The following is a 19,316-nucleotide window of genomic DNA, read 5'->3' as shown; positions in this document are numbered from 1 at the left end:
CCATAAGAAGAATATTATTCTACATGAGAAAAGCAGTAGAGAGAATTAAAACTTTTCTCACTAAAGCAAATTAGGGGAGAAAATATTATGTATGCACTTAAGTTTAATATTTAACATTAGATAAAGTAATAAAGCCAGTTTCTAAATGTCATCTGCTTACTCTGTTGTGTTTAAAATTCCAAGGAACACAAAACAACCCTCAAAAGTACTTTAAGATTTTAATTGTCTTCCTCTAGATTACTCTGCATAGCACATTAAGTAAAGAAGGAAAGACAGTCAAGATTATGGGTAAATGTTAAAATACTGAGTTCCTGATGTATTGAATAGGGAATATAATTCTAAAAAGTGCAAATGGATTATAGGAAAGATAATAACATATACTGAATGTTACTTTGAAGTAGGTCTCTAGATGGAGTCTATCACCTGTTGTTCCCAATGGAGATATCATAGCATGGGTAGGTAAAAGGCAGTGCCCAGAAAGTCTCCACCACTATACTCATCTTTATAAGATTTGATTTTCTCTCCCTTAAAGATTGAAAGTGAATCTGAAGAGACTTTAAAGCCATCATCAATTGTGGGTACCTCTTCTACTTCTTACACTTCAACCAGCCAGAGGAAGGAAACATCAGCCACCAGACACCGTGACCACAGTGCCACTTCCTCAACTCTGGCACAAATCAATGCCACTCCTTCGGAAAAGACAGAAGAATTTCCTCCTCCCCCACCCGACATGCTTCAACCTCCAGTAGATGTGACAGCATTTTCCCAGTCCCCTGAACTCCCCAGCCCTCCTAGAATACCACCAGTCCCCAAAGAATTATACTCCAAACAAAGAAATTTGTATGAATTAAACCGTTTATATAAACACATCCATCCTGAGTTAAGGAAAAACTTAGAAAAAGATTATATCAGTGAGGTTTCTGAGATTGTTTCTCGTCAAGTGAATGCGGGGAACTCAGTTTCAGCAGATGTGCAACAAGCCCGGTATGTTTTTGAAAATACAAATGACAGTTCTCAAAAAGGTCTGAACGCAGAAAGAGAACACTTGGAGTGGGATGAAATTCTGAAGGGGGAGGTGCAGTCCATGAGATGGATCTTCGAGAATCAGCCATTAGATTCCATCAACAATGGCTCTCCAGATGAAGACAACATCTCCAAGGGCATTGCTGATCAAGAAATCATCGCTGGTGGTGATGTGAAATATACCACATGGATGTTTGAAACTCAACCCATCGATACTCTGGGGGATCATTCTTCTGGCACCGAGGAACATGCTGAGAAAATTCCTGAGCTGGCCAGAGGAGATGTCCACACAGCCCGGTGGATGTTTGAAACAAAGCCCTTAGACTCAATGAATAAATTGCATCAAAGTCAAGAAGAATCAATAGCAACTGCCATAAAGGACATAACCGGGGGGGATGTCAAGACTGTGAGATACATGTTTGAAACTCAACATCTGGATCAACTTGGACAACTTCACTCAGTAGATGAGATGCACCTATTGCAACTCAGATCTGAGCTCAAAGAAATTAAGGGGAATGTTAAGAGAAGTATAAAATGTTTTGAAACGCAACCGTTATATGTTATTAGAGATGGCTCAGGTCAAATGCTAGAAATTAAAACTGTTCACAGAGAAGATGTTGAAAAGGGGGATGTAAGAACAGCACGTTGGATGTTTGAAACACAGCCCCTAGACACAATTAACAAAGATATAACAGAAATTAAAGTTGTCAGAGGAATATCCATGGAAGAAAATGTCAAAGGTGGGGTGAGTAGGGCCAAGTGGTTGTTTGAAACTCAACCTTTGGAGAAAATCAAAGAAGAGACAGAAGAGGTCACAGTTGAAAAGGAAACAGTAATAGGTACAGATGTCTCTAAAAAGTGTTGGATGTTTGAAACACAGCCATTAGATATTCTGAAAGAAGTTCCTGATGCAGACCATCTAAAGTCTGAAAAGATAATAGGGGGTGATGTACAAACTACTAAGCAACTATTTGAAACACTTCCAATAGAGGCTTTAAAAGATAGCCCTGATGTAGGAAAACTTCAAAAAATTACTGCTTCTGAAGAAGAAAAGGGGGATGTCAGGCACCAAAAATGGATTTTCGAAACCCAACCTCTGGAAGAGATTAGAGAAGATAAAAAAGAGTACATACGAACAGTGAAACTTGAAGAAGTTGACAGAGGAGATGTAAGGAATTATACACATATCTTTGAATCAAACAACTTGATTAAATTTGATGCGTCACATAAAATAGAGGTGGAAGGAATCACAAGAGGTGCTGTAGAATTAAATAAATCACTCTTTGAAACAACACCATTATATGCCATTCAGGATCACCTTGGAAAATACCATCAAGTAAAGACAGTCCAGCAAGAAGAAATCCTAAGAGGTGATGTAAGAAGCTGTAGGTGGCTTTTTGAAACAAGGCCCATTGATCAGTTTGATGAAAGTATTCATAAATATCAGATAATTAGAGGAATATCTGCTCAAGAAATACAGACTGGGAATGTAAAATCTGCTAAGTGGCTATTTGAAACCCAACCACTTGATTCGATTAAATATTTTAGCAATACGGAAGAAGTAGAAAGTAAAACTGAACAAGTCACTGATATTGTTAAAGGGGATGTCAAAACCTGCAGATGGCTTTTTGAAACCCAGCCAATGGAATCTCTCTATGAAAAAGTTTCATTAATGACTGGCAGTGAAGAAATTCATAAGGGAGATGTCAAAGCCTGTACCTGGCTCTTTGAAACTCAGCCACTAGATACCATAAAAGATGACTCTGAAGCAACAGTCAAATTGCAAACTGTGAAACAAGAGGAAATCCATGGTGGGGATGTTCGTACAACATGTTTCCTTTTTGAGACGGAAAATTTGGACAGCATACAAGGAGAAGAAGGAAAGGAGATCAAAGCCATGGAAATGGATATCCAAGCTGGGGATGTCTCCAGCATGCGGCATAAATTTGAAAGTCAGTCCTTAGATTCTATAAGTTCCGGTTCAGAGGAGGTTTTGAGAAAGATCAAAACCCTAAAGACTGAAGATATTCAGAAAGGCAATGTTTTAAATTGTAGGTGGCTCTTTGAAAACCAACCAATTGATATGATAAAAGAAAGTCAAGAAGGTAATGAATTAGTTAAGACAGTGACAGACATACAAGGTGGAAATGTAAGAAAGGGGTGCTTTATTTTTGAGACGTTTTCTTTAGATGAGATTAAAGAAGAATCAGACTATATTAGCACCAAGAAAACAATTACTGAAGAAGTAATAAAGGGCGATGTAAAAAGCTATAGAATGCTCTTTGAAACCCAGCCACTTTATGCAATTCAAGATCGAGAAGGGTTTTATCATGAAGTGACTACAGTTAAAAAGGAAGAGGTAATTCACGGAGATGTACGAGGGACAAGGTGGCTTTTTGAAACAAAACCATTAGACTCAATTAATGAATCTGATACTGTGTATGTGATTAAATCTGTCACACAAGAAGACATTCAGAAGGGAGCTGTTAGTTCTGTTAGATACAGATTTGAAACCCAGCCACTGGATCAGATTGCAAAAGAATCACGTGATATTGTGCCCACTGTGGACTGTATTCAAGGTGGGGATGTAAGGACAAGTAAACAATTCTTTGAGTCTAAAAATTTGGATAAGAATACTTATGTAAGAACAGTAAGTGTCAATGAAATACAGAAGGGCAATGTTAAAACATCCACTTGGCTATTTGAGACCCATACTCTAGATGAACTGAGAGGAGAAGGGTCAGAATATGAAAATATCAGAACAGTCACCCAGGAAGACATGCAGAAAGGTGATGTGAAGCAGGCAGTGTGGCTCTTTGAAAATCAAACTTTGGATTCTATTAAGGAAGCAGATGAAAGCATCACAAAAATCACCAAGGAAGAAATCCCTCCTGCTGATGTCAAGACAACTACATGGCTCTTTGAAACCACACCCCTTCACAAATTTACTGAAAGTAGGGTAGAAAAGGTGGAAATTATTGGCAAGAGCATTAAAGAAACCTTAGGAGAGCTGTACTCTCAAAAAGTTATCGAGGCTCCTGGAATCATCATTGAAGCTGATGAGGTTGGGGATGTTCGAATGGCAAAATACAAGCTAATGAATCAAGCATCACCTGAGATACAGAAAGAAGAAATTGTCAAGGTTGACCTCAGAAATATAATGGTGAACCTTCTTTCCAAAAGAGACTGTAAGAAAAGAGAGATTTTGGTCAGTGAAGAAGAGAAGGGAAATGTTAATCTGACCAAAACTCAGTTATTAAACAGATCAACAGAATTTCATGCTGAAAAAGAAGAGATAGTGAGTGGTGATGTCCAACAAGCAATAAAAAACCTGTTCTCTGAGGAAAGATCTGTAAAGAAAGGGATTTTGATTCAGGAAGATGAAAGAGGTGATATTAACATGACTATCTATTGTCTTCTTCATGAAAACGCTGGTGACACAATTAAGCGTGAAGAAGTAGTAGGGGGTGATGTAAAACGTACAATTCATAATTTGCTATCTTCCATATCAAACAATAAAATATCTGAAAGGGCTAAAATTGATGCCTCTGAGAGAGGAAACGTTCAGTTTTTTACAACATGCATAGAAACTGGAGCTTTGGATTATCTCAGACAACTTCAGACAGGCTCAAATGAAATACTAACAGGTAGGAAACAAGAAAAAGAGGAAGAAATAATTGGTGGTGATGTAGAAGGCACAAAACTGTTATTAAAGAAAAGGCGATCTCAGGTTGAACGTACTGTTAATGAAACTGACATCATCCCAGGAGATGTGCATAATACAGTTAAGGTTTTTCTGACAGAGCCTCAGAATACATCTTGTAAGTTACCCAAAGAAGAAATTATTAAAGGTGATGTGAAGTCAACCCTAAACTCCCTCAGCCAGGCCGTAAGTCAGAAAACAGTGGCTAAAACAGAAGAAGTTATAAAAGGTGACATGCTGACCACCCTCAAGTCACTTAAGGAATCAAGTCAAAAATGGAAGAACTCTAAACAGCCTGATGTCATCCCTGGGGATATTGAGAAAGCTATTGAATGCCTTGAAAAGACTGCACAGACGAGGACGGAAATACTGAAAAAGGAGCTTATCCTAGATGACCTTGAGGCATCATTAAAGAATCTAAAAGAAACACAAAGAGCTTTCAAAGAGGTAAATAAAAGTTCAGTCAAAGATGATGTGCAGACTGAGATGGCAGGATCCAAAGAAGAGCAGGCAGCAGGGGTTCATCAGGTGACTGACCAGAGGGACAAAAAAAGCATTCTTCAGCCAAGACCAGGACCCTTTGAGCCAGCAGCCAGGTGGCAGGAGGGAACAGACGTTCTCAATCAAGCTATAGACAAATCTTGTCATAGACATTTAATGGAAGAAAGAACTGAGGTTAATCTTCCAAAAGCCCCCAAAGGCACCGTAAAGATTGTCGTAGATCGCGAACAAAACAATGATGCTCTTGAGAAAAACCTTAGAAAACTATCTAATTCACACCAAGCGGGTATCTGGACTGATAACACAACAGAGCAACATCTTAGGGATGAACACGCAAGCGGACAGTTGACTTCAACCCTGTCAGTTAGGGAACATCGAAAAACCAAGGGATCAGAGATGGCGAGAGAACAGAAGGAGGCTGTCTTTTGGCAATCTACTGATAAAACATTTGGAAAGCAACAGACTGACACTTGCGAACTGAGGAATGACTGCCAGAAGATTGAGGTTTTCCCTGTCAAGAGTCCTAAAAATACCAAAAACACTAAAACATCAACAGATACACAAAGCTCTAGGCCTGGTTTAACCCAGGGTCCAGTCTACAAGATGGTTGGAGAAACACGTGAGGTTTCAGAGGACTTTCAAAAGCAGACTCTGTTAAAGCAAGAAAAGCAATATTCTAATAAAGATATAATGAGAAAGAATGTGACCCCTCAACCAGGGTGGCAGACTTTGCCTGTGAATCAAGACATGTCAAATGTAACAGAAATGAAAGTCTCCCAAAAAAGCCACAATCAACTTAAGGCAACTGACAAAAAGCAGACTGATAGTCATCTGAAGAACCAGGACTTTCTAATGAAGACAAATACCTCCAAAGACTTAAAAATGGCAATGGAAATGTCCTTTAATCCAGTCAAATTTAACCCTGAAAATAATGCAAAGGAAAATGAGTTCCCTCTTCCACCTCCATCTCCACCTCCTCCTCTACCTTCCAATGCATCATCTGAAATTGAATTTCCTCTTCCTCCTCCACCTCCTTTAACAATGTTGCCTGAAAAAAATGTGTTTCCTCCTTCACTGTCCACTGAGAAGATACAGGCTGAATTTGAAAATTTTCCAGGCCTCCCTCTTCCTCCACCACCAGAAGATGAGAAATTTGAAAGAGAATATCTATCCATGTTTCCACCACCACCCCCTCCTCCTCCAGCTCCAGCTCTAAAACCAGCACATCTCCTTTCTTCTTCTGTTCAAGAAAAGCATAATGGAACATTTATACAACACTCCCAAGAGGAAGCCGCAAGCTCTCAGGCTAAAGTCGTAACAGGAAAATCTGGAGGACGTTTGCCACCTCCCACACTCCCCAAACCCAAGTTTCCCAAGAAGGTAGAAGATATAAAGAATCATAGTTCCCCAGAAGTTGATTTGGAAAATTCTCTGCCAGATACAGAATGTAAAATGACTCCCTCAAAGGATCAGAAAAGAGTAATAATGGCAACTAGCAGTGAACACATGGAGACAAAGCAGAACGTATCTAGCAAAAGTCTTGATAAAAGAAAACAACTATCTATGGACTCTACAAGGTCTTTCTCACAGGCAGTTCCAGAAAGTTCACCACCCAAGAAAAAACCTATAGCACCTCTCATAAAATCTCATTCATTTCCAGCAGGTTCAGGACAGCAAAGTCCAAAACCTTATATGAGAAAATTTAAAACACCTTTAATGATTGCTGAAGAAAAATATAGACAACAAAGAGAAGAGCTTGAAAAACAGAGACAGGGGAGTTCAGGCTACAACATAGTTAGAACAGAAAGCCAAAATCAAAACATATCAGAGTTGAAAAAGGAAATGCTGTTACAAAAAACAAAGGAGGAGGTTCCCCTAACTGGAATGGATTCAGAGGTCATTGTGGCCCAAACCAACACAGTCTCTCAAAGTCTTTCTCAAGAACTAGGGGTCTATACTGATAACCAGCTTTCCACAACACCAGCAGTGACATTGTCTGTCAAGGGGTTCCAACATGTTCCAGCAACCTTGGAAGGCAAAGATACCATGAAAAAGGAAGTTTTGCAGAGCTCAAAGGATATGATCCAATCTAAATCAGCTTGTGAAATTAAACAGAGTAAGCAAGAATGTAGGACACGGCAAACACAACAGAAGCATCTGGAGCAGTTGCACTTGCCCGAAAGCAAACCAGTTTCCCCCAGTTTCAAAGTTAAAACCATCAAGGTTCCAATTCTAGGTCATAAGTTAAATGAAACAAACCACAGCTATGAAAGTCATAAAAAGCAATCTGAAGTTGATATTCAAACCATTACCAAACAACAGTACCAGGAAACTGAGAGAACAGAAGCAAGGATTGAAGGCAGTAGCAATAAGCAATCAGTGACTGAAAAATATTATCAATTACCTGCAAAGGAGAAGAGAGTAACAATACAATTGCCTACAGAAACCACAGGGAAAAGCCACGAAAGCAAGCTCAATATAGCTCATGAGAAGCAAAGAGAATTTAGAGACTCTGAGAGTGGGAAGCTTTTAAGAAGTGAAGAAACAATTCAGGGACCACCAATGATTGGTCCAAAGAAAGAAAGTCTAACAGTTGAAACAAAACAAGAACATTTGAATAAATCAGCTCAGAAGGTAGTCGAACAAAAGATTGCTGAGGCACATCTTGATTCTCAGACTCAGAATTTTCAGCAAACACATACACAGTCTTTTGAAAGTCAAGTTGAACATAAAAAATTGCCCCAGCCAAACAATAATCTGCAGGAAGAAAAATATCTTGGCGTCAAGGGCATACAACAGAAACAAGTCTTTTCTAATACTAAAGAGTCAAAGCAAGAGATTACACAGAACAAATCTTTATTTTCCTCTGTGAAAGAATCCCAGCAGGATGATGGAAAACGTGCTGTAAATGTATTGGAATTCTTGAGAAAACGTGAAGAACTACAACAGATTCTGTCTAGGGTAAGAGAGTTTGAAGCAGAGCCAGATAAAAATGGCCTTAAGACATTTCAGATGCTGTTAAATATTATTCCAGTATGGCTATTAAGTGAAGAAAAAAGAGAATATGGAGTTCGCATTGCTATGGAGAATAACATAGAAAAAATCAAAGAAGAAATAACACTCATTAAGACTCAGGCAGAGGATATGCTTGTGTCCTGTGAAAATACAATTCAAACAGCCATGATATCGTCTAAAGCGGGAAAGCAGAGAAATAAAGCTACCAGTCTTAATGAAACATTACCTAAAGTGTCCAATGCTAATGTCAGTTACAATAAAAATACCCAGCAGAAAGAAAATACAATTGTGGAAAAAGCCGAGCACCACCAAGTAGCAACGCATCAAGAAACTACTGCTCATCAAGTGAAAACCCATCAGGAAATTAAACTGGATGATGCCAAGGTTCCTCCTCCGTCTTTAAAAACACGCCCACCGTCACCAACTTTCATAACAATCGAGTCTACCGCCCGGCGAACAGAAACCTCTCCTAAGGATGAGCTTTCCCAGTCCCCTAAAAAGGACAGTTCTGCTGAACCATCACCAAGACCATCACAACCAGCTAGAATCCTCAGAGCAAATACCTCCCCTTCGCCACCCAAGAGTCGCTCTGAACAACTTGTGAAGCTCAAAGACACCACTGCGAAGTTATCCAGAGGGATCATCCCATGTTCGTCGATAACCCCGGTTCCCATCGTGGAGAAGAGGTCTGAGATCGTCAAGTCTCCTGCAACACTTCGCCGTCAAATTAAGATAGAGGCTCGTGGTAGGGACTCTCCACCTACAATCACAATACCTATAACTGTAAATCATGCTGATAGTGGTTCTTTCAAAGAATCCATGGAAGCTCAAGAGGAAGTAAGGATAGAGGCTCGTGGTAGGGACTCTCCACCTACAATCACAATACCTATAACTGTAAATCATGCTGATAGTGGTTCTTTCAAAGAATCCATGGAAGCTCAAGAGGAAGTAAGGAAAGTAGAGAAAAGGTCGACTTACGTTCACAAAGATGGAGTAAATTCCGCTAAAGACGTAGTGCCAGATACTGAGAGTTTCGACGCAGTGGAAATCATCCGCAAAGTCGAAGGACCTTGCCTGTCAGAGCACACGCAGAGATACGAAGCCGCGAACAGGACTGTTGAAACGGCGGAAAATTTCATGAGTGACCATGAAAATGAAATAAACAGGTGGTTCAGGGGATTTGAGGATGGCCTAAGTTTTGACACACAGTCAAATAGAAGAGTTTATGTAAATGGAGAAGCAAATCGTAATATAAAACAAGAAAGCCGTTCATTTTGTAAGGAGGAATTTGGAATAACATCTAAAGAAAGTACTAGCTTCACGGGTTTTTCTCACAGTCGTCCTGGAGAGCTGCGGGAAATGATGCCCGTTCAGCTGCCCAGCATTCGCTCCGAAACAAGGTCTCGCAGTGAACATTTCTCAGGGGTGGATGCGTTTGAGAGTCAGGTTGTTGGGTCGAGGACGACAGTCTCTTCGTCACATGGCTCGGAAGCTGGCAGATCTCGCTTTGACTTCAAGCACGCCCCACCCACCTACGAGGATGTCATCGCCGGCCACATTTTAGATGTTTCTGATTCACCTAAAGAACTCAGGAGGAATTTTCAACAGACGTGGCAGGAGAGTGAAAGAGTTTTTGAAAACCTGGGATATGCAACCTCAGATGCTTCTGCAACTGAAATGGAAACCACCTTCCAAGAGGAATCTGCATTTATACGTGGTAAATGACCTTGCAAAGAGTGAAGTAAGATTAACCCTTTAAAGGCACAGAACTAAGACGACTTGCAATTAAAAGAGTACATGGAAAGAAATAAACAACATAACATAAAACTAACAGCTTTCCCTGGTTGTTGCTATCCTTCCCTTTACCATGCTTGCTTTTACTACTTTCTCTTTACAAAAGCATTTAATATGATTCACCAGTCCTGTGTGAGACTAACAAACACTACTATATAGGTTATTGAGACCTGTGTTTGTCAAGGTAAATAAGGCTTTGGATAAAGCAGCAGGTATAATAATAATTGTTATTGTGATAGCATTATTTATATGGAATTATATATGTATTAACTATTGTATACCATTAGTACATTATGAGTGTTTCTTATTAAAATATTATTTTATACACTTGTTAAAGGCAATATGAGATAATATTTCTTGACCTATAATTGATAGATTTTTAACTGCCAGACTTAAGTGGTATTTGAGTTTGCATTCAATACAACCTGGTAATAATCCAAAAAACAATTAACACTCGGCATATGTGCTTTAAGGATATTCATTGATTGGGATCTCTGACAAAAGTGTAGGTACGAAATTAGACCTTTCGTATATGTAATTATTGTTGCTGAGTTGGGTGAAATTGGCTCTCTAATGCCACTGCTATTTTCCCTCTATAATTGATTTTCTTTTGCCTTTTTTTTTTTTTCTTTTGCCTTTTTTAAAGCCCAAAGTATAGCTCAGTTGGCCTCATTCACAGATAAACATGAGCAATAATTTTAAAATATAATCATATTTGGAAGAAGAGAGATTTAAAACACATGAACTTAGTACAGATTTTTTAACATCAGAGAACAGCTCATTTCTTTATATTTTCCTCCTTTTTACAATTAATGAGGCTTCACAATAAAAAGATTTAACATAATTAATGTAGCCCATTATTATGGATAGATTGAAAGAAATAGCAAGCCTAAAAATAAAAACTTCTGAAACTAATAATTCTGCCCTTATCATATTTGCAACATATGTGTCTACTTTATCAGGTTAATACGATTTCTTAATGTACTGGCTTCTGGCATAATTAAGCAAAGCTGTCTAATTTCAAATTTCAATTTTAGTTTCTGTTAACTAAAAGACATAAAAAATGCCAGGAAACTGGTGTTAAATATAGAAGTGTGTCTCCTATTAGAACAAAATAAACAAAGGAGATTTCTTAGTAGCCCAAATTGAGCATCAAAACATTAAAGTGTGTGTATATAATATTTATTTATATAAAGAATAGTGCACATATATGCTCATATATAAAACTACTACAAAAGCTTATTCTTACAGAATAGTTGTGAGAATCAAAACAATACTCTGGCAAAAGTTGTGTCGGTTTTGAACCACTTTGCAAACACTGCTAATATAACTATGCAAACACTTGGTAATTTAACTACGATTACTCATAGGAACTGGCATTCACATGTGACTTTGGTAGAGGTAGGGAAATCATAAGAGGCAGATACAAGAATCCCCAAAGCCCTGAAATCTTAAGCTATTTAGACTGAGGACAAATGGCCCTGAATAGTTCAGTGTATTTAGGAGTCTCCTCTTATTGTTAAGAATTGGTGTCACAGAGTCAACAGTAAGTCATCAAGAAAATACCTAAACAAATAAAATATCAGCTGAAAAAATGTATGTATATATTATAGAAAATCTCTACAGAATACTTTAAAGAATAAAACTTTAGACCAAGTTAGGTATAAACTTTTATATATATGGAAAGTTCAGTCATTTAGAATGATAAGTGGTCTCAGGAGGTCTCCTCATGGCCGATTTTCCTATATATTCTTTTCAGTGTATTAAAGCTAATGAACACATTTTACTCATGTATATTTCCAAAAATAATAAAAATTAACTTGTACCATGTATAAATAGTAGAGAAACCAGAATAAGGTTGATTGTACCAGAACCTTAAGCCTAATGGCAGATGCCCCACATCCAGAGAAGGAACATCGAGACCAGTTGTGTTAGAGCTTTCTACACTAACTGCATGGCCAGTTAATATGCTGTTACTGTTTGTTTTGTTTTTACAATGTGACTGAAAACAGTATTACATAAGCTCTTATACATTTTTACTTTTAGAAACTGCAACTCCAAGACCAGGAAGTATGTGTACTTTGCCAAAAGAGGGTGTATCCAATGGAGCGCCTAGTAGCAGACAGGCAGAGTTTTCATAAATCCTGTTTCCGCTGCCACCACTGCAACAGTAAACTGAGGTAAAGCTGTTTTGTGGCCTGGGGCACAAATATTCAAAGAGCTTGCAGTGTACTTATAACATCGTGTCTCTACAAAGACGTCAGTTTTTCCAAATCCTGTTGCCATCAGTTAAAACAACAAATGGAAATGTGGTCATTTTCTATGTTGCTCAGGATGGCTGTTACCTTTTTTTCCTTTTGATGTTTTTGCTTTCTTAAAATTTCAGAAGGGTCCCTTTAGTCCAAGCATGAAGATCACATAGATAAGAGAAATAACTCTCACCACCACCAACCTCTCCCAATGCCATGCTCCATTGTGTGAGCAGAATGATCTTTCTAAAAATGCAAATCTGGGATCACTTCCTAGTTTTCAACATATAATGGCTTCTTCTAGTCCCCAAATTAACATATAAATATGAATTAGGAAGCAATTCAGTATCTCAACCTTTCTCATCTCCCAACACCCATCCCTCCTGTTGTATGTTGCTTTTCATGAAGACTGAATTTCAGTTCTTCAGTCATTTTTTTCTCTCACATCTAGCTGATTCCAAATGTTGTTGCTGCTCCTTGGAGTTTTCCCATGCCTCACCCCCAGATCATTCCTCAGACCTCAACTGAGACTTTATGTCTTTGAAGTGACCTGCTTTTACCCCTGTATATGGATCGCAGCATCTCCTGTGCTCAATCCATTCTAACACAGTCTAGTGTAATTGTCCCTGGCTGTAGGAAATGTGTTAATGTTTGTTTTGTCAATACCAAGTAAACCCAAACATATAATAAGGACTCAAAAATATTTATTCAATGACTGTTATTTTTTAAAAGCACTATATAAAACCCAGGCTTCCCTGCTGGCTCAGATGGTAAAGAATCTGTCTGCAATACGGGAGACCTGGGTTCAATCCCTGGGTCAGGAAGATCCCCTGGAGGAGGGCATGGCAACCCACTCCACTATTCTTGCCTGGGGAATCCCCATGGAGTAGGGTAACCTAGTAGGCTACCCCTAGTTCTTGGGGTCAGAAAGAGTCAGACACAGCTGAGCAATTAAACACAGTACAACACATATAAAACCCACAGATACAGAAAACCAAGAAAAGCAAATATGTGGCTCACTGAATTATAAAGTGAACACTTCATAAACACTATCAAGATCAAGAAATACCACATTGCTAGCCGTTCCTTTGCCCTATGCAAACATAGCCAGTCTCTTGCCTGTGAGTAAATATCATCCTTTGTAGTAATTGTTTCCTTGCATTTTACAGTTTTATTTACCCAAATGTGCTTTCTTAAATTCTGTACTCTGGTTTTATCCTTTTTTAAAAATATCTTTCAAGTCTTTTTTTTTTTAAACAATCTATAGGCTCTCCATCCATTCCTTTCATTCCTTATTGTTCACTTGTGAAAGACCCAGGACATTTGCCCTGTGGAGTTTTGCACAGTATGGAACTGCTGAATGCACACTCATACTGCAGTTCATATGCTCCGTTATCCTCTGTATTTTCAAAAGCTGTCAGCTGAATCCAGGTTCTAGATTAATTCTAGTTTAAAACAAGATTTGATTCCTTTTGGAAGAACATAGGGAGTATTGACAAGAATATACTTAACACATTATGTCAGTTTTTCTCTCCTTTTGTGACATAGCAGATGTTGAAGCTTGTAATACCTGTATCCATTCAATGATGTCTGCAAAATGCCTATACTCAAATTTTGTTCTTTATTTTTTATTATTAGAATATTTTCACAGAAGCTGCTTCCCTGTATTTGGTATTTGGTTACACGGTGATACAGTTAATTTTTAAAAAGGCAGAAGAAGTCCATAATTCTTTTCCTTTATTTATCAGTTTTGTCAATGTTTCAATTATTTATTTAACAATTTAATAGTTTCTTATCTCCTAGAGATAAGAAAGGTATTTTAATGTCTTTATAAACTCACCGATTTACACATTTACACAAACAATTATCATCATTACTGAAACTCCAGTTATTCTATACCTGGCCCGTGGAAGCTACTTCAAGTTGTCTCCTGAGTCCTTTTGACAGAACCCAAGTTGTTTGTGATAACTTCCTCTTTATCTGATAGGACTAGATATCCCATGCTCATCTTATACATTTACTGGCCCGGATGCAGAATCAGTCATTTCTCTGAGCCTTAGTTTCTTCTAGTGAGAAATGTAAAATATTTCAAGACTATAATTTTGACGCCCTTTCTACTGAGTTGACCACTATTTCTAAGCTTTTCAGTGTTAAGATCTAGTGAATATTTACATATACAGAAAAAAATAGGAATTCATAGTGATGTTTTCAAACTGAATTCAGAATTTCATGGCTTTTGCTTAGCCTCTTCTCTGTGACAGCTGTATCTTCTTCTACTTCAGGGCTTCTGGTTCTCAAAGATAAAGCAGATAACAGAGTTAGACTATCCCATATTCATTTGAACAACAGATTTAGAAAAACAAACCATCAGCACCACTAATTTGATTGTCAAAGCATTAAAAAATGTATTTGCTCCACTGATCACTCACACCCCATTTTTTTAAATAGTTGTACTGGGTCTTTGGTGTCATTGTATGTAGCTGTTACATGTTACAGTACCTCCCGGTGTGCCCTCCTTTCATCTCAGTTTATATATAACAATGTATTTAATCTAACCCACAATCCCTATGTTGACATTTCTTTAGTCCTTATGGTTGCTCAAGCTTATTTTCAAGTAGATTCCTTAGAAAAGGCTCATGCGAAGTTTATTCCTTTAGTTCTTACATGCAGATAACAATTTGTGATCTTTCAGTATGTAATTTCATTCTTTTTTATATTGGGAAATGCTCCTTAAATGATAGCTTTTTAGTATTTAACTTGTTTCATAATTTTATTTTCTTATTCAGGAACTCCTACTATATATTTTTCATTTATGATTATACATTTTTTATCTTTTAATTTTCCTATTTTTCTTTAGTGAAAGTGTTAGTTGCTCAGTCGTGTCTAGCGCTGTGACCCCATGAGCTGTAGCCCACCAGGCTCCTCTGCCCATGGAATTCTCCAGGCAAGAATACTTGGAGTGGGTTGCCATTCCCTTCTCCAGGGAATCTTCCCAACCCAAGGACTGAAACCAGGTCTCCCACATTGAAGGCAGATTATTTGTCATCTGAGGCACCAGGAAAACTGTATTTTTCTTAAGTTGTTTCCTATTGATTTGCTCTTGTTTTTCTTTTAGTTTGGTTTTTATTGCTGACATGCTTGACTTTTCCTTTTATTTCTACTTTCTTCTTGATACTGGACACCTTCTTTATTACTTTTTCTAATTACAATTCATGCTGTTCTTTTGGGTCTTTTATCATTTTCTTAATGTCTTTTAGCTCATTTTGAAATAGTAGGTTAAAAGTTTGATGTTTCAAGAACATGTTTTTCTACCATGTTTTCATTGCCTACAATGATGATGCTCCTTATTCTTTCACTTCTTATAATAACTTTATACACTGTTTGACCTTGATACTTTGCTGTTGCTTATTTTTATATGAAGCTAATTTACGCAAATCTTGGAAGGAAGCAAAATTCAAGATGGTTTTCCCAACTTCACAACCTCTTCTAATTTTCTTATACTCTTCAAAAAACTATGGTGCCTTGATTCCTGGGATTTCCTGTCTTGAATTCTCTCGCTCATGTTGACTGGGACCTTTTGATTTCTGTCATCATTGTTCACCTCACTTTTGATTCCACTCCCATGTTTGCTTTTCACAGTGTAGGATCTAAAGGATCCCAGTGGGTCAGTTTTGAGTTTAATTTCTCCAGCCTCTTCAGACTTTCCTGCCACTGGGCTTTTGCACTCTCACTGGCTATTGAAATGCCGAAACCTCTCCCAGTTTGAGCTGCTGTTCTCCGATTGGCATGTGATACTTTCCAGGAAATAGTGACTGACTATTTTGTAGTCTCATACCTTCAGGTCCATCAGACACCTTCCTTTCTCCCTCTGTTGTCATCCGTACGCATGCGACTATTACGCTAGTCTTGTAGCTGATGTTGGATTGTCCTTACCTCCTTGTATTTTGAGGTTGATGACGATACCTTGTCACTTAGTTTTGTTGTAATTTTATCCTTGGGTTTTTAGTTTTTCTCTCCATTTTTATGTAGCAATTCAGAAATATTAAAAAATGATGCTGATGCCTTTGACTAAATGTGATGTTAATTTTAACAGGCATTTCTATTTGTTAATATTTCCAAAGAGACAAGATAAAAAATTGCATGGACAGGCTTTCCAATTCATTCATTCAAAATTCAGTTAACTAGGAAGTTCAAATAGTTAATTTTTGTATGCTATTCAGGATTTGTTGAAAACTGCAACCCCTCACAATTCTCCAAGTTAGCAAAGATTTAGTCCTACCATTTTACATCATCCTTAACTACATATGCATTACACTATAGCACCTTTTGTACCAGTACCTGACATACAGCATGAAATTCTGAGTACTGCAAGACAAGTATTATAGGGGGCATTAGTGGTGAATATTATCTAACAGGAGTGTTCAATTAATAGGCATGTTCCTATTGCCAGTAAGTTAATTGTACTCAATCTCTGATTCATTGCTTGAAATAATCAATTCCCTAACTCTATGAATTTGCAGTGTATATATAAAATGTTAAAAAATGTTTTTTCTTTTTGACAGTTTGGGAAATTATGCCTCACTTCATGGACAAATATATTGTAAACCTCACTTTAAACAACTTTTCAAATCAAAAGGAAATTATGATGAAGGTTTTGGACACAAACAACATAAAGATCGATGGAACTGCAAAAATCAAAGCAGCTCAGTTGACTTTACTCCTAATGAAGAACCAAATATGTATGAAAACAATGTGGAAAATACCCCCATGCTTGGAGAACTTAATAAACATTTAGATGCTGGTAACAGTGAAGGGCAAAGGGATGATTTGAAAAAATGTAGAAAGAGGGGAAAATTAAAAATCATTTGGCCTCCTTCCAGGGAGATACCTAAGAAAACCTTCCCCCTTGAGGAAGAGTTCAAAATAAGTAAACCTAAATGGCCACCGGAAATGACATCCCCTACATTTGCTGAATTTAAAAGTGGATCACTGATAGAACACATGAAAACTGTGGAAAATAAAGGACAAGAACGAGATAACATTTCTTTCCTTCAGCCATGCCTGCAATCCATCCACATGTGTCAGAAAGAAGATATTACAGGAATCAAAGAAATGGAAACATATGAAGCAAGAAAAGAGAAGAAGGAAGGAAATAAGGATGTACAAGATAAGGTGAATGAGGCCGAAGATACAAAGAATAAGAGGAAAAGTGAAATGGATCTTAATGACAACAATAATGCGGTTGTGCAGAGTGCTGAGAAAGAGAAAAATGAAAAAGCTAATGAAGCTGATGGTGCAGAAGTTTTACAGGTTGCTAACACTGATGATGAGGTGGTACCAGAAAATCGTAAAGAGAATTTGAATAAGAATAATAATAACAATTATGTAGCAGCGTCATATCTGAATAATTGCAGGCAGAAGACATCTATTTTAGAATTTCCTAATCTATTGCCACTGTCAACTGAAGCATACTACACTGCAAATGAATATCAAATTGAAAACTTAGAAAATGCTTCTAAACTCTCGGAGTTACTTGGTATATTTGAATCTGAAAAGACTTACTCAGGAAATGTGCTGGCTATGACTCTCAGTACGCAGACTGACAGAGCTACTGCTGGCAGGCCTGTCCAGTCTGTCCCCAGGTCAGGCCTCAATGATGGGAAAAGTTCAACGCCCTCTTCCGAGACAAATATTTTCAACATCAAAGGAAACCACTCAAATAATAAAAACCTACATTTCTTCTTTTCGAACACTGTGAAAATTGCTGCTTTTTCCAAAAGGAATGAGAACATTTTTAAGCATAATTTAATAGATTCTGTAGATCATATTAAAAATATGCCATGTTCGTATTTAAGAGAACTGGGGAAGGACATCAAACACTGGCATGGGCAAACAATAGGAGCAGCACACGTCAAAGGAGACACAGATTTTGATGCTCCGAGCTGTGAATTTACAGGCAAGCCTCCATTTCCCAGAGTGGAAGTCCAGTCTGAACGACTCACAGTGGAAGAGCAAATTAAAAGGAATAGACACTACAGTGACACTGAGTAGAATGTCCCTGGCCACTTGCAGTCACACTCAGGCACTGAGAAATATCAGTGTTCTGAAAGAAGACTTTGGGGGTTTTGATAACCTTTTGTCGAATTTGTAAACATTCAGAAATCTCATGTCTATCACAATGGGTATAATATATCCATTGGATCCACATGGATATAATAATTCCTTGTATTACACTAGATAATGTTTTTCATAATTGGTTTGAATCTACTTTTAGTCTGAATGGAATCAAGAGATGAAACATTCTTGAATGTTTTCTTATCAAATGGTACTTAAGTGTATTGCTCTGTTTTTTCAACATGCCAGATAACATCATGGTGACATTCTGTACTCTGATATTTATCACCAATTCTTACACTTCCTCTATAATTTCTGCTGAAATAAAATTGAATCACCTGGGGTGCAAACCAAAACATTTGTGTCTCTTTTCTCCATGTATATTTTCATTCAGCATGTATGTTTTCATGGTTTAGGAAATATCTGTCTTGTGGCAAGCATTTAATACACAAACACACACTCCTGGAAAAATTAAATACTAAGCCAGAGCCACAGTATTTTTAGAAAATATAAAATATTATTTCTCTTTTTTGCTCTTTTTATAAAGATACAAGAACTATTATGGTTGTTTATTTACCTTTGTTAAACTATCATGGAACATGCCTATAAACATTTAATGAAAACATATCACTTTTCATCAAAATAATGTGAAGTTCATAATCAGAAATCAACTGAATGTGAAAGGTTTTAGAAGTTACTTTAAAAAATTATGGCACACATTTTTAATGCTTACTATATATGCAATTGGTGAACATATAAATGATATCACTACATTTTGTCAGATATTTTTCTTACCCTATTTAATGGATATTAATTTTTGTTACAAAACACTGTCTTTTGAAAATTTCACTTCCGAATTTTCCTTTCCTCAAATACATGTGATAATTCTGAGAAGAAAAATAATGTAAATATAAATG

General features: G+C 37.4%; 1 protein-coding gene across 3 annotated transcripts in view; it reads left to right on the top strand.

Moving 5' to 3' along the window:
- XIRP2 (xin actin binding repeat containing 2) overlaps positions 1–18,755 on the top strand; it is a 73,949-nt gene extending 55,194 nt beyond the window's left edge. Inside the window, exons 7-10 of one of the 3 annotated variants that reach the window (XM_043894486.1) lie at positions 533–8,980; positions 9,092–9,959; positions 12,083–12,216; positions 16,848–17,028. In XM_043894486.1, coding sequence (XP_043750421.1) covers positions 533–8,980; positions 9,092–9,959; positions 12,083–12,177 — 9,411 coding nt within the window. In that variant the 3' untranslated portion in view covers positions 12,178–12,216; positions 16,848–17,028. Of the gene's footprint in view, positions 1–532; positions 9,960–12,082; positions 12,217–16,847 lie in introns of all 3 variants that reach the window. The other 2 variants (XM_043894485.1, XM_043894487.1) reach the window with 2 other exon arrangements.
- Positions 18,756–19,316: the final 561 nt, after the last annotated feature.

This window comes from Cervus elaphus, chromosome 33 (genome assembly GCF_910594005.1).
Source record: "Cervus elaphus chromosome 33, mCerEla1.1, whole genome shotgun sequence".
Taxonomy (NCBI): Eukaryota; Metazoa; Chordata; class Mammalia; order Artiodactyla; family Cervidae; genus Cervus; species Cervus elaphus.
Note: the sequence above shows the minus strand (reverse complement) of the source record. Positions and strands in the feature narration are given on the sequence as shown.